The sequence below is a fragment of the Sturnus vulgaris genome, chromosome 18 (genome assembly GCF_052056855.1).
Source record: "Sturnus vulgaris isolate bStuVul1 chromosome 18, bStuVul1.hap1, whole genome shotgun sequence".
Taxonomy (NCBI): domain Eukaryota; kingdom Metazoa; phylum Chordata; class Aves; order Passeriformes; family Sturnidae; genus Sturnus; species Sturnus vulgaris.
Window position 1 is genome coordinate 2,970,487 of NC_142260.1, and position 16,257 is coordinate 2,986,743.

Sequence of the window (16,257 nt, forward strand, 5' to 3'; positions counted from 1 at the left end):
TTTCTGAGGTTTTGTTATTTTTTTCCAAAATAGACCTTTTTATCCTTTTAAATGACAACTCATTAAAAAAAGTTGAATTGTACTGCTGCCCTACATCTTGTTATGCTTGTTTACACCAGCGAGGATGACTTCTAGGTGCTTTCCTTGTTCATCCCTGAGCTACCCCCTGACCAATTTACTGCAGCACAAGCCTTCAGTGACATTTCCTGCCCACACATCAACCTTGTTGTGGCCCACTGTGACACACTGTTTTATACAGTGAGTCCCTGTGCTGATACCTATGGCAAACACCACCCCCAGAACTGATAAACAAGTTCTCTGTTTTGTTAGCTTAATGAAACTTCTTACAAATAGAGGAACCACACACAGCAATACCTCCCAGACAGACATCTGCTGTCTGCACGCCAAGGGCTCTGCCAGGGACAGAGACAGGGGAGGAGCAGGGTCAGGCACAAGCAGCAGTGCAGGACAGAGGGTGCTCTGCCAGTGACAGGGAGTTGCTCTGCTGGAAGCTGCTGAAGGCAGGTGTTCCCTGCCTGAAAAGGTGGGAAATCATGCCAGAAAGGGAAGGGAAAATGCCAGTGTGCCTTACTGTTAGAGAGGGGGGACCTATTTGCAAACTGCTGCAGACATTCATTTGGCACATAGAGTCAGCCAAAGACTCCTGCAGCATCCCATATCCATATAAGCTCCTCAACACAGTGTGGGCAACAGTCATGAGAACATGACAGGAGCCCTGGCTCCCCACCCAGTCACTCACTGACAGCTCCAAGGCTACCCAAGAGGTGCAGGGCCAGTGCAGGGATATTTCTGCTTCCTGCCTTGCTGCCATCCCATGGGGTGTGCAGGATGGACAGCAGAATCCCTGGCTGCATTGTGCTCCACCTCCCTTCCCACACTCTGCAAGCCTCTGTGCAGATTCCTCCCCCTCGATCCACACACACTGCTGTGCTCCCAGCTTATCAAGTGTCCAGAGATTTTCCAGATGATGAGACAACACTGTTTGTAGGCTCCCCACCTCACCTGTTGACTCCCCCTGCTCATGAGGACTGAGAAACCAGACTTCCCACTGCTGGCACCAGCCTGTTGCATGGCTCTGAGCTGCAGACTGATGGGACAGTGCTGGCAGAGTCCTTTGAGATGTAAGCAGCTGCCCAAGAGATAAACACTACTCACAAATGTTTAGAAATACCATCTTTGCCTTTGTTTCCAGTGTTGTAGTATTTCTGATTGTGCTTGAAAGCATATAACATAAAGAATTTATGAAGTAAGTGCTCACACAAGAAACTTCCCCCATTCTCAGAAATTCCCTACAAACCTTGGGATCTATCTAATTAAAATGGCCATTACAAATTCTTATTTTAACTTGATCTCCTTACGTTTCCAAATTGCAGAGGGAGAAAACCCTGTTCCCTTTAAAAATCATGAGAGACACCCTCAGTTCAGACTGTAGTTCTGAGATCCTTTTTAAGAGATTTCTGCCCTTTGAAGCGAGGGTGATGTACTTACCAAGAGCCTCCTGCAGTACCCGAACCGCCGGCTCCCATCCTCCCCCGTCAGCATGAAAGAGAAGGTCTCACTAGGAGAGAGTGAATATTCCAGAGCTTAGATCACAACTACAGCGTGGCTACAAGGTGGATCACTTAGGAAGGGACACTCATCAAGTGAGAGATGCTACCCACTGCAGGGTCTTCATCATTAGGACATACTCTGTGGAGAAATTCTGTCAGCAGCATGGTTAAGGATAATTCAGCTGTTTTATCAGAAGAGATGGGTGCTGAGTGCAGAAGAAACATGAGAATCAGATTCTGAGGGCAATATTCCAGTGCTCCTTTACTTTTGGTTCAATCCTGCCTTTGGACTGAGCTTTGTTCTTAAAGGGACAACCTTAGATATTCTCTGAGAGTAATCATTTCCTAATCCAGAAAGAAGACAGGTTTCCAAAATCCAACTCGTTTTACGTCTCTGTCTAGGATAAATACCATTTGTGACAGAGCAATGGAACAGCAGTCTAAGGCTGTAATTACAGCACAGGTAAAGGGATGGGCCTGTGAATTTGTGCCTGGGCTGTGAAATATTCCTGACTGCTTTGCAAGTTTTAAACTGCATTATATAAAACACTTCCTTGTGCTGAAATGCCAGGACAAATACAGATGTCGTCTCTGGGGAGACTTTATTGTGGCCTTTCAATATATAAAAGGAGCTTCTAAGAAAGATGGGAACAGACTTTTTAATAGGGTCTGTATCAATTGGACAAAGGATAATAGTTTTCAACTAAAACTAGGTAGATTCAGACTAGATAAAAGGAAGAAATGAGAGTGGTAAACCACTGGGACAGGTTGTCCAGAGGGGTGGTGAATGCCCCGTCCCTGGAGGCATTCAAGGTCAAGCAGGATAGGGCTCTGATCAATCTGGTCCAGTTGGAGATGTCCCTGCTCATGGCAGAAGAGGTTGCACTAGAGGACCTTTAAAGATCTCCTCCAACCCAAATCATTCCATCATTCCATCCCTTTTGCCTATTCTGTTACTCTGCAGCTTTGGATCAACCAGTTGTCACGTATCAATACAGAGGAAAAGAATTATACATTTTTTGGGGGTCACTTTGAATGAAAAAGAAAATGTAAGCCTGGCTCTCCTTTTCCTTGCCCTTCTCCTGCAGTCATTCATCTCCAGTAGAAGAAAGAGAGAGCTCCTCTGCTGGGACACAGCTCAGCTTCAAGAAAGTTCTCAGACAGCAACATTTTGAGCCAAATGAAGGGGGAACCTGCAATGTTAGACAAGCACTCTGAGGTGAATGACTTGGGCAGGGGGTGGCTAGGGCCCCATCCTTTTTAAGATTTATTTTAAATACTTCCATTTATTCATTTGAGTTTACCTCTCAGTGGAACCTTCAAGCCTCTTCCCCTTAGCCACACAGGCCTGTGAGACAGGCAGAGCAGGGAAGAAAAAGAACACAGAACTTCAAAAGAAAGGAAAATTAAATACAGCTGCTTGATGACAAAGTGGCCAAGACTCAAACTGCTGCTTCCTTAATTGGGCATTGACGAGGCTGAGGCTGCTGCAGGGCACTCCAGCATCACCCCAGCATCACCCCAGCATCACTCCATGGTGCAGAGGGGCTCTGCAGCACTCACCTGTTGTACTCAGACACGGGGAGCCAGTCCTTGGCATCAGGGAAGCAGAACTGTGGGATAGCCTTGAGGCGCTCCTCTGCCTCCCTCATCTGCTTGGTTGGTCTCTCCAGCTGCCAGGAGAAAAGGGAGGTTCAGTCAGAGTGTCCCTCCCCAGCTCTGCTCAGGACCAGGCTCACTGAGCAGCTCTGGGAGCCAGGGACCATCACATTGTCCTGTGTGCTTGGCAGAGTGAGCCATGACTCCAGGACAGGCTTATAGGTGCTTGAACAAAAGAAATTATCACTGCTGAGGTTTTACATTTCTTAAATTGTCTGAAACTCCCTTGTTGTACAATGGCCACTTAAAACACAGCCCTAACTCAAATACTTTTCTGCTGCAAGAGCACAAGAGAAATGCCAGAGATCAGCACAAGTCTTTCCATTGACTTCAGCAAGTTTTGGAACAAATCCTAATGTAGCTAAAATGAGTTAAAAGTGAAATATTTAGAAACCGAATTTAAACACAGTCTTTAAAGCATCCACCATCAGGCCAAATTCTCCAGCTCTGGAAAAGATACATCTCAAGACAGGGAAAGCTTTCAGTTACCTTCTCTATGCCCTTTGCTTTGTAACAGATTGCTTTGAAACAATTCTGAAAGCTCTATTGAAGAACTGGATTTCTATTCATTTTTCCATTAATTCACCTTACTTATCTTAGAATGAGCTGTAGATAGGAATTTTTCTTTTACCTTGGGAAACTGGTATGTCACTTCTGGGAGGTAAGTGTTTTTAGAGGGCTTCTTTTTCAGGGACACTACCACAAAATACTCAAATAACTCCCGTTCCTGCCACTCAATGAGCTCCAGTTCCAGGGTTCGATAGCTTGGAGCCCTCTTCAGCATTGACTGGATGTGTACAAGGCGCTGGGTATGAGCTGCCATTTAAAAACAAAAGGAAATAAAAAAAAGACAGATCATTACCTGAGACTGTCATGTGTTTGTGTAAGCCACAGCCATTCACAAAGGCCTTTCAATTTGCCAGAGTATTATTCCAAGCATGTTCTCCTTTCTAAAGCAAATCTTCTAGTTAGCAAACCTTCTGTGGTCTCCCTCACTAATTGCATCCATAAATCAAAACTCTCTCCAAGCACTGAAGTTATGCAACACTCATTCACTGAAATAATTTGCAGTTCATAACTGCTACCCTGCCCAAGGTCTGGCTTTTCTTCACACATAAGACTGGATTATAATCCCTTATGTGGTTGTGCAAATGCATTGGAGCCTTCAGGGTGACACATCTGAGGCCTGGCTTACCCCAGTGAAAAACATTTCTGTGCCCTGTCCCTACACAGCACAGCTTTTTGCTACAAACCACGTAAGGCAAGCCATGGGATAATCTCCAGGGAAGTGGGACAGGGAGGAAAGATGTGCCAATTGCCTCCTGTGGGTTGCTTTGTTAGTGCTAATTCATTTGGGGGATGATCTTAAGATTCATGGTCACTCATGAAGGCAAAGATGTGACTTGATCCAGTGAGTTGTTGCTTGATACCTATGGTATTACTGCTCATTAGCATCACCAGTTCTGGTACACCAAAAAAAAAAATCAAAATCAATAAAAGCAGGTCCCTGCATGCCCTTCCCCAGCTCTTCACACAAGGATCTCTGGGCAATGGCAAAGGAACTGTTAACACCTCAAACCCTTCAGGCTCTACTCACTGCCTCTGCCCACAGCTTCCAAAGCTGACTGGCCCTTGACAAGAAAATAAGGTGTCATAAGCACTAAGGGAAAGCCCTTGATGACCAGCCCTCATACATCTGGTTCAACAGAAACATTAAAAATCCTTCTGATAAAGCACTTGGGTCTCCATGTGACTGCACAACTAAGGAAGTTAAATCCCCTAAAAACAAGCTGCCTGCTTCTGCCTTGGGGCAGCTCCACCCTGCAGCCACCCCTTCACGTTTGCTAGAGGTGAAACCAAAGAGCCCATCCCACCAGATGGGCACCCAGGGAGTCCTGTCATGCTGCACTTCACAAGGGGGTCTTTAGCTCAGGATGCCCAGAGAGCATCGATGTGAACACAAAGGCACTCGGGAGCAGTTGGTTCCAGAGACATCAGAATGAACAGCCTCTGTTCCTCAGCAATGGGGGAAAAGCCTCCCAGTTTCCAGTGAGGTCAGAATTTCCTCCCAGTAGCAAGAGAGGGGCCAGGCCCTCTCAATCTTCTTTCATGGCTTATAACCCCTCTATTTTCTGGCACAAGAGAAACAGAACTGCAAGTGCTTTTGGGTTGGTACAGGTAGGCAAAGGAGCAAGGAGCCATTTTCCACACATCACTGTACAACACTGCATACAGCCTGATTTGGATGGCCTCACCACCACTTTTCTGGCACAAATCTGTTTCCCTAAGACAATGTTTTCCAGAAAGTTTTGCTGTATGTACAGTAAGCAGGTGTCACCTTCATTAGATAGACATGGATGATTGCCCCATATCTTATAAGAGCTCCACACTCTTGTCTTTTTTACCCCTCACCTACTAACAACATGATGGTTTTTTACTAATGAAATCTGTTGCTGCTGTCTTCAACTTTTTTAGGCTCTTATAGGCCTATTTCTGTATCAAGACTTAAGAAAAGGAGAGATTACTTTACTGGTCTGGCTCAGGCAGAGTTTGTGCAGGTGCTGATAAAGGAATTTCTACAATTTGTAGACTGCAGACTTATAAAATAGTCTAAGAACCACAATGCTGGATCAGACCCAGATCCTTGCCTCCAACAGCAGTGAGCAGTAAACAGTGAAAGCAGCACATGAATAAGAAAGGAGCATCTTTATCCAATCTCATCCCTCTAAGCCTGCACCCAGTAGTCAGTCTGGAACAGATCAGCATCTCAGAAGTGGCTGACAAAGCCAATCTATCAAAGGTCCTGCTCTTCATTAAATGACACAGTTGCCAAATCCTTGTTAGACCTTCACAGCTCATTTTGTCCTTGCTTTCCACGTTCATGCTCCCTCCTGTGTTGGAACTTTGGGAGCTCTGCAGTGATGGAGTGAGGAAACTACAGAGAATACAGGCCATGGACAGGAACAATGTGCAGTAGCAGGAGAGCACACACTGATAAGGTGTGTGACAGGGTTTAACTAGAAGTCACTGAAGGCTGATCCCTTACCTTTAAACCTGTCATCTGAGTCACTCTCACTCTCGCTGTTCTCATCTGCAGAGGACGGAGAGGAATCAGTTAATGCAAAACCAGAGCAAACAAACTCAGTTCACTGTGCTGCAACCAGGAAAAATCCCATCTCCCATCTCTGAGCCTTGTGATACACACATGCACTTCGCCTCAGTCTTAAAATATCTTGAAATAAACAGTTTGAATTACTCCTTAGATTGTGTTTTCCTTGGATTCAGTTTCAATATTGCTTGAGAATAAGAACTTCATTTTGATGAAAGGGCAAAATTCATTCTCCATTACAGCAACTGTTTGCACTGAATCCCCATCTATGCTGATCTGCAAAAGTGTCCTCTGGAAAATGGGTCTTAACCCTTTCACTTCTTGTTTTCAGGTTTTAATTTTTTTAATTTCTTTTTTTTTTTTTTTAAATCATGCAGCACTTGAGAAATGAAAGTAATCCTCATAAGCTTTTTCTGCCTGGGCAACATTCCCAATCACCAGAACTCACCAAACTGAGTTAGAGTTAACAGGCAAAAATAACCTTATGACAAGATGTGTAACTGAGGGGTTCTTGTATTAAAGCCCTATTCTTGCAGAAACAGGGCCTGAATTTCTTTTTTGGCCCCTGTTTTTTCAGAAGCAGTCTGAAGCACAGGATGAGTTACAGGCTGTGAGTGGCAGGAAAAAAGCATGCAAGAACTCCAGGGTCAAAACTGTGAATTTTGGACAAAACTTACAGTAAATGTGGACTGAAGAAGCAGCTGGGTAAGTCTAGCTGACCATGGGATTAATAGGATACACAATACTGAGAATCTCATTCATTTCTAGCTCATCCCCATTTTCTCCTCTTGCAGAGAGAAAATTATCATTGTTCACAGAAAAAAGTTGTAAGCTAAGTGGAGTCCAGGGTAGATGTGGAGGAAAGAAGGAAATTGGTTAATCCTGTAGCATCCAAATGGATTCACTGAACCATGACACTTGTTCCATACCTCGTAGGGATGCTGTCTCAATATTGGACATAGAAAGTTTCTTCAGTCGTTTTTTCCCTCTTTTTGCACTGTAGATGGAATTGATTCTTTGGACAAGCTGAAAAATAAGAAAATGAGGAGTCAGTAAGACTAAACATTTTTCTTCCAGGAGACTTTCAATTAATGTATTCAAACAAAACATGGATGATAGACCAGCTAATAACTGCCCCAAAAATAGGAAATATTAATGAGATTACTTGTGTTTATTGTCTTCAGCAAGAGGCTGGGATTACTAAGAATTCAACATTAAACAGAATATTATAGCTTCGGGAGAGTCACAAATATGTAACAATTAATATTCATGATGTTTTATAAGTCAGGAATAGTATATTTAATTTCATAGCAGATTTCTTCATAGAACTATAATACAGTTGAAAAAAACTTTTCAACCTCAGCTTCCAGAGAGAAATAAACTGAGTGAAAGGATACAATTTGCTATAGATACAGCAGAAGGGCAGTAACAGAGCACAAACTGAAACAAAACTTTTTTAGGTTTTCCCTCTAAAAACTAACACTATCTCAATTTAAAAAATTATATTCTCCAGGAATATGTGATCTTGAAAGGTAAAGAAGTAAAAAATATAGAAATTATCACAAGATTTGCAATAAAATTGTGAATATTCATATGGTGAAATCATAATTTCACATAAGGACAACATCTGTACCTCCAATTAAAAAAATGAGTACAAAATTAATAGCCAAACTTCCCAAGTTTTACTCAAAATCAAGTAGCAAGTTACTCTGTCAGTAGTCCTATGATTGCCTCCAGAGATGTGTGCCCATTTGTGAAGTATAACAATACATTCCACGAAAGTAAAAATTCAGGAAATATTAAGGATGTAGGATTAATTTCCTCCTTAAACCGAATTTCCAACTGATTCACAGAAACATTAAAATCTCCCTCTATTCACAGTATTTATAGCCATGTACTTTAAAATATGCTCTCTAATAAGAACAGGAAAGAGTTGAATACACAATAAAAATCATCTTTGTTCACAAGCCAAAATGAAGCATTACTGGCAGTTTTCCCCCTCTCTATTGGTATTGTATTGTTGGTTTTTTGGTTGTTGTCTTGTGGCTTGGGGTTTTGTTCACATTCCATTTTGAATCGAAAAGCTCCTTGAAAAACGAAAAATTAAGTTTTATTCATCAAGACAGCATGGTTATCAGGATGGGGTCAGTTGTGAGTAGATGAAGGGAAACCTATTAAGCCAATTAGTTATTTTCCTGGAAACAAATGATAGGGAAATAAACCACTTCAGATGTTGCTGCATGTTATAAATAATAATTGCTTGGCCATCACCCATTCCAAATCTTAAAGTTATATACACAGCAATACTCTGCTCCACAGAGCTTAGAGAAGAGTGTGGTAAACAGAACTGCCTTAAAATCAATTCTGTGCAAAGATGGCCATCAGATGTTTGCTCCTCCTGGAGAACTTGGAAGTTATCACTTCTAGGGAAGGGATTTTGATCTAAATGCTCCTTTAAGGTACAAAAAGAGCTTTCAGTGATGGCTGAAAAGGCTGGCTAGAAATCCATAAGCTCTTGCAGACACCTGAGCTCTCCTAAGCCCAAGGCTGATGATGCCCCAGTATAGTAGGACCCACAGCTGGTGTGTGGCTTAGAGAGGGTTAATGAATGAAGTTTGTTTTGAGAAGTATTCTCTGATCAGGGCTGTTGGCCTGGAGAGCAAGAAGAGAAGAAGACAAGCAAGAAGAAACCTGCACGGGGAAAAGTATTTTTAGAAAAGTTTTATGGAAAACAGAGGCGTGGATGGCTTTACACCAATCAACCAATGAAGAAAGTGTAAACTGTGTAGAGTGTATAAAAGACAGCGTGCTGTTGTAATAAATGGAATATTGGCCTTCTGGAATGTGGACACACACATTTAGAGAGCTGGGGAATTACAGCTTGGAAATTTCTTTCAGGCCTGGATTTCTCCTGACTCTCAGCTCCATTCCCAGGCTGACAAGCTGACTGCAGCTTCAGTTAGGGAGGAGTCTCCCAGGGTGACAACACGGTGACAAACAGAGTGGAATTCATCACCAACATTAACCCCTGGTGTCTTTCCCGTGGGACACATCCTGAGGTGCTGTCCCAAGGATGTTTTTCCCAATTGTCCAATGAGTTCCTGTCCTGTCCTGGCTGCACTAACACACTTTAAATCCGGTCTGTCTGTACAATAAATTGGCCTTTTTCCCCCAAAGAGCTCCGTGTGTGTTGCTGTCCTTTCTCTCTCTGTGCAGAGCAGTGACCACGCTGGAATGCAGCGTGCCCGCCCCTACAGCGACACCGCGGTACCTTTGGGATCCTCCTGGCTCGCCGTGTGGACAGCAGCTCGCTGGCAGTGCTCAGGCTGTCCTCGTTGAGGCTGGAGGGGGACGAGGGGATGCCCAGCTGAGCCAGCAGCAGCATGTCATCGTGGCTGTGCCTCTTGGGCAGCCGTGGCAGGCGGTGGCTTTTCCTCTCTGACCAGTTGCCGACGCGCAGGGAGTGGCTGCTGGCCTTGGAGGGCAGCTGCAGGGACAAGAACAGCTGGAGCTCTTCCCTTCCTGACAACACCTGGGGCACAGGCAGCTCCTGGGACACAGTGGTGGCTGCACAGGGACACCGTGCCAGGAGAGCCACCACCCCGCAGGATGTGTGTCAAGAGAAAAGTCACAGTGACAGGGGTCAACCTCCAAGACTTTAAAATTCAAAAAAAAACCAGCACCGTCTCTGACCTGCTACATTTCCATGCACCCACATCCCATCAATTCTGTGAGCCCTAAAATCTAACTGGAACGCTTGGCTGACAGCAGAGCACTGACCCAACAGGCCTGGTCCATTCCTCTGACTTGCAGGAGTGCAAATAAAGAGTAAATACACAATTCAGTGTAATATTAATTCAGTGTAAAAGTAACAACTAAAATAGCAAATTCGTGATATTTTATCCAAGTAAAAATAAAGTAGGAAAATCAAGCTTGTTCTATTTTCATGGTGTTAAGAAGTTTTAGGACCTGACAATCAGCAGAGGTGCAGTTACAACTCTCCCTGCATTCCTTCTAAAACATGAAACTGTTATCACTACAGGGCAAAGACAAAATCTCACTGAAGGATTAAGCACCAGGTAACATCTGTCTTTAAAAAACTGGAGGTCTCTTGGAGCAGTCCTAGGAGCAGCTCTGCCCAGCTCCAGGTCTCTGCCTACTCCTCCCAAACACAAACACTGTAAGGAAGCTTCACCAGCACATCCAGGAAAAAGCACAGTTATGTCAAGCATCTGGCATTTACTAATATTCTATCAGCTCTGTTATAAGCTATAAACCTATAGCAACAAATGTCTCATTTATTGGCTGACTGATTGCAGTGCCATCCTACCTGGAATAAAGCACAGGTGTTTCTGTGGAGAGGGGCTGCATCACAAATACAATGTCATCATAAAACATTCCTTTCATACCTGATGACTTCAAAAACTGGAAATAATCAACAGGAAGAGAAAAGACACAGGGATTCAAAATGACCACACCACCAATTTTCTGAGGTCTATGTATACCACAGGTTAGCATGTCAGGAAAACTGGTGGCATTCTGTACTTTATGGAAAGGGATTCTTTTTGGAGATGATTGTTGGAAGCTTGCTGACCTTCTGATCTCTTCCATCTTGTTTATCATCATCCATGACTGAAAAGTCATGTTGCTAACCCAGCTGTGTTGCTATGATGGAAAAACTGGCTGATAAATCATTGCCAAAGCTACCATTCTTCAGGAAATTCAGACTTTTCTATTTCTGGTCATTGGAGAATTACCCAGACCCAAAGCTGACCCGCTCTTAGTGTCTCTTCATTTTAAATATCAGCACAATGACAGTGCAATTATAGCAGGACTAACTCCTGTCAGGACACTCCCAGCAGCATTTCAAAAAGAAGCTGCCAGAACAAAGACAGTCCTGTTGCAAAGGGTACCAGAGTCCTTATTTACTGAACAACTTGACAGAAGCCACTTGAATCTGTAAATTCTTTGATAATCCTCTGTTACACAGAGAACACTGGCCAGCATCTTCCTATGGATCTGCATGGTTCCCAGCCTGATGACACACTCTGAGGGATCTTCTGGATGCTACACAACTCCTGTTAACACACACACAGCCAGAAATAGTTATTATCACATCCCACTGTGAGGGACATTTCCCTCTTATCCTCATGACTGCAGTGCCTGTTTCTCCTTACTCTGCCTGATTACTGCTTTCCAATTGTTCCTTTTTCAGCAGCTTTGCTGAAGTCACTCCTGGTTTATAAAGGATGTGCCAGGAGCACACTGAGAATCCTGGTGATGCTTCTTTTGTCTCTTGGATTGTGATGTTTGAATGCACACAAAGCGAGTGGAAGAAAATGCATTCAGTTTTCTTTCTAAGTCTCTTTACAAGACAAAAATTTAAATTGTTGTGACCTTTTGTTCAACTGCAAATTTTCTGTTAATTCAGTGCACAGTGAAGCTCCTTTAAAGGGTGCTTTGAATCTCAAAATTATGTGCTGAGATTATTCTCCCTTATGAACATAGTGATCCCATAAACAACAAAGCAACCTGGCATTTCATGGTGTTCACAAAAAAACAGGCTTGCTTTGGAAAATCCACCATGACGACAGATTTGTCTTTACAAACAGGCCGTGGATCTGCTGGTAGATAAAACTAGCACTGAGAGATTGATGAATGGGAAAAAAAGATATTTGCCTTTACAAACAAACTGTAGGGTTGCTGATAAATGAAATTGGATATTGAAAGATGAAAGAAACAATGAGGGAAAACCAAGAATTCGATAAGAATTAAAAATTAAAAGGGAGGGTTATACATTAGAGGGGAATCTTAGGTATCAGGGGTTGTGGGAAGTCTGTGCCTCTCAAGTACCTCAGCCAATGGGGAAAGAGAGAGGGAAATGTGGCCGGGAAATTGGGATTAAAAAGAGAGGCTGCATCCTCCAAAAATTTGAGAGACCCCAGGGGAATGTCCCATGGCCTCTTCCTTTATTCGAATAAAGTAAAAGGATTTCTCTGTCTCCTTTTTGGTCATAAACCTCTGGTGTTTCTGGATTAATTTTCCTGACAACCACAAAAGGGAAAGTCTGCAGAGTTCCTCATCTTTCTTTTTATGCTATAAACACAGTTTATACAGCCTTGTTAACTGCAGACACTCGGGTTTTTCTCTTTTATTATCCGTGTATTTATTCAGGGCTTTTACCTGGAATTCTCTGTTTTACAATAAACACGCCAGACTACGAACTTCCCAAGAGCAGAGCCACAACACAGGGACAAAACCAGCAGCCGAATTCCGCTGTGGCGGCAGCAGGGACAATTCCCTAAGAGGTGCAGCCGCACAAAGAGATACTCGAGGTGCAGATCGGACTCCGAAACGAGCAGTGGGAGGGTTCTGAGCAGCGGGAGCGGTGCCGGGAGCGCTGCCGGGCTGAGCCCGCTCCGTGCCCGCTCGTCCTGCGGGCGATGCCGCCGAGCCCGCCGGCTCTGCCCCCGCTCCTGCCCGCTGCCTTTACCTGCGCAGGTGCCGGGTATTTCCTGCTCTGCGGCGTCCACATCCTGTGCAGGGAGTCGAGGGAATTCTCGGACAGCTGGTGCGATTTTCGCCCCGCGTGTCGCCCTTTCAGCTCCACATCCTCGTACGGGTTTTCCTTGGGTGACTCGCCTGCACGTTTGGGTTTGGGGTTTTTGGGTTTGTTTTTTTTTTTTTTTTTTTTTTTTAAGGAAAGAAAAACAGACAGGAATGTAAAATTAGAAAAAAAAAATCATGTGAACCAAGTGAAAGGCTTTTAGAAAAGCTCCTCGGCTTTCAGCATGACTCATCCCTCTAGCTGCAGCTGGAAGTATTTGGAGGAGAACTTGGCTATGAGGTCGATAAGTTTCTTTGGATTTTTTTTTTTTTACTGTCCCCTTGTTTTTTCTCTTCTTAACTAAAATGTGAAGATTTCACAAGACGTGCTTCTGAGCATCCGCAGCTGTGGAAAAATTATTGATATATAAAAGCTAAGGCACTTAACTTCTTGAAAGTGTATCAGTAGATCTTATAAATCTGTAACAGCCACTCACGGGGTGAAATGAAGACCAATAAATAACTGTGCTCAACACGCCACCCTTCCACACAATAAGACAATTCTTACTTGATGCAACCTTCATTTTTCTCTTCTCCTGAGAGATGGCAAAGAAAGGAATAACAGTCCAGCTCAGCAGTGCCAAGAGATAAGATTGAAAATGCAAAAGGAGAAGAATTTCTGTCCCAACCATACTGCATCCTCAAAGTGTTCTTTAAAATATATCCTGTCTTCCAATTAGGCAGCTATTCATTTCAAGTTATGTGAAATGTGTCCCAGAAGGAAGCTCATCCTGCTGGTAATATATAGAGGCTTAACCAATTAATCACTAAATATTACTTAAACGAAAAATATATTAAAAAGCAGACCCCAGTCTTGGAATTTTTACCATTTGAAAAACAAAATTTATAGTCCATATTTAACTGAGATCCAATACACACCATCTTCTCAAAACTCCTGAATTTAGCAGACCCCTCACTAAACAAAGTAGCATGAAGATGAATGAGTGCCATCAATAAAATTAACATTTTGTATGCATTTTTTCAAGCAGTTGATAATCAGCAACAGATTAAGAACTTCAGGTTTTTCAAACACAGTCATTCCAGTTTTCCAACCATTTTGAGCAGGAAATCATCTCAAAAAATGTGATCTACTCAAGTTAAAGACTTGGATTTACAGAAACATGCAGGAAGTTAAAAGCTTTTAAACCAACTTGCTTTCAGTTTTATACCTAAAGGTGGCTTGAAAACCCATGGGTTTAGTACTATACATATATTGCAATATAAGCTATTTAATATAAGAAATTCAGCTGAGAGCTGAGGACAGTAAGCTGTAGCATGGTTCATTGTTACAGAAAATATTCACAATATTTAAGGAGATGACAACTGGGGCATGGGTGTTTTCAGTGTGAGTGAGGCCTGGGTTAACATAGTCTGTGTGACTACCAGCTATGTTGTTCTAGGCAGACTAAATTTCCTTACTGTACAAAAGAAAACAAAAGCAGTTTGTACTTTCTACTTCATTGTTGAGCCTGGACGTGTGAGACTGCTCGATTCATCAATTACAGCCACAAGAAATTTTGCTGAGCAAGTTCACATATTCACAATATAAATAAAAATACAATTTTGCTTCAGTAGTGCATCATAGTAAGATTTCTAGTCAAACATAAGCACAAGAGTGAATGTTTTAGCTTTGTTCTAATTAGAAGCCTGAATCACTGCTGCTCTTGAAGAATGTTTGACTTGGCAATCACAGCTTATTATTTCATCCAGAGGGAATCTGATTCTAGAGGCTGTACTATCGTTATGGCCAATCCTCATGCCTCATGGAAAGAACACCTTCAGGTGTATGGAGTACATGAAAAAAGCCCTTTGGATAAATGCAATGAACAGGATAAATCATAAGCAACGTATATTCCTTTAAAATATTTAATATAGTAATTATATTTAATTTAATATAATAATAATATTTAATATAGAAGTAGTTGATTCTTCCTGTGGGAAGAAAAAATAGATATCTAACCCAGATTCTGTTACTTGTAGTCTCTACAGCTCTAGAAATTATAATCATAGCAATGAGTAAAGAGTAAAATTTGCAAAATGCTGTTACTTACAGCTGATTGGGCTCTAGTAGCATAATAAAATTTCTTGTAAGCCCAAGTCAAGTACAGGTCAAGCAATCATTTTGGAATGGATTAATAGATTTCAAAATACCCAGATACATGAGACACCACTCAAACATGGGCTGCCTTGTGAGAACAAATGTTACTGCATTAGCCTACAGAGTATCCAAACTCCCCAGAAGAAACAAGCCCATCAGCAAAAAAAAAACCCTTTTTTACAATGTAAAGCATTTATAAATGTTAGGGGGATTCTTTCCAAAACACAATGTAAAACAGAATTGCTTGAACCCAGTTAAACTCAACATAAATAATGTTGACCTGACATATTAAGAGTAGAAACGGGCCCAGAGAAGTCTTGGATGAGGGAAGAGGGAGGAGCAAGGAACCATGAGCAGAGATTGTTTTTCTGAGTCAGAGTCTCTACCAAAAGAGAATTTGGGCCAAATTCCTCTTCAGTGTAATGTGAAGGTCAGAGGAGACACCACAGGGATTTTAACCCTTTCCCCTAGAGCTGTGAGAGCTTCTGCAGATGGCTGGTCTGCTGTTCAAGAACTATTGTGTCTATTCTTTCTCTCATTTGCTTAGAAAACAAATTATTTCAGAATTGAGTTGAGTTTTTTCACTTTGAAATAATGCCTTGAGATCAAATACACCTCACCACTTGTTTTTTTGCCTTTTTCTAAAGAAGCTCCTTTACACCAAATCCTTGATCATGAAATAGTCTGATCCAACAGCAAAACCAGGTGGTTTCTGGTATGAATTTTGAATTAAGTATTTGGTTCAAGCTGTGAACTAGAAGAGACAGATGAATAAACTATCTCCTCAGGAATTTTCAACCACGATTTCTTAGTATCTGCTGATACGCAAAAAGGGGCAAGCCAGACTGGTTTCTGTACAAGGGACAAGGAATCAAAGGTGTCAAATAAACTTAAAATGCTGGAAATATCCTGAATTGCCTTAAAGCAGCATTTAACTGCATCTGACTGCACAGTGACTCCCATGGCAGGAATATCTGGGACGTGGTGGTCACCAGCAGGTGCATGTCCCACGTGCAGTGAGGTTTTGGGGGACACCTGTGGTGGTGGCTGCTACTGCTGTGCTGCAGCACAAAAAGGACAAAAGTTTCCCCATCACTGGCTGGCTCAGAGGTTTACAGCTTTCTCCTCACAGCACCACTTTCCCAGTCCCAAGTCTCAGGCAAGGAATGTTTGCAAGCTGCAGTGCTTGGATTTGCTGCAAAAGGAGAATATAT

At 42.6% G+C, this 16,257-nt stretch overlaps 1 protein-coding gene across 6 annotated transcripts in view; it reads right to left on the bottom strand.

Annotated features, from left to right (window-relative positions):
• The window catches only part of DENND2B (DENN domain containing 2B), a 146,179-nt gene that overhangs the window by 32,103 nt on the left and 97,819 nt on the right, over positions 1-16,257 (bottom strand). For all 6 annotated transcript variants that reach the window (XM_014876289.2, XM_014876288.2, XM_088175338.1 and 3 more), the window contains 7 exons: positions 12,833-12,981; positions 9,611-9,826; positions 7,269-7,365; positions 6,277-6,321; positions 3,862-4,046; positions 3,135-3,244; positions 1,510-1,579 (listed from right to left, as the gene is read on the bottom strand). In XM_014876289.2, coding sequence (XP_014731775.1) covers positions 1,510-1,579; positions 3,135-3,244; positions 3,862-4,046; positions 6,277-6,321; positions 7,269-7,365; positions 9,611-9,826; positions 12,833-12,981 — 872 coding nt within the window. The remainder of the gene's footprint in view (positions 1-1,509; positions 1,580-3,134; positions 3,245-3,861; positions 4,047-6,276; positions 6,322-7,268; positions 7,366-9,610; positions 9,827-12,832; positions 12,982-16,257) is intronic.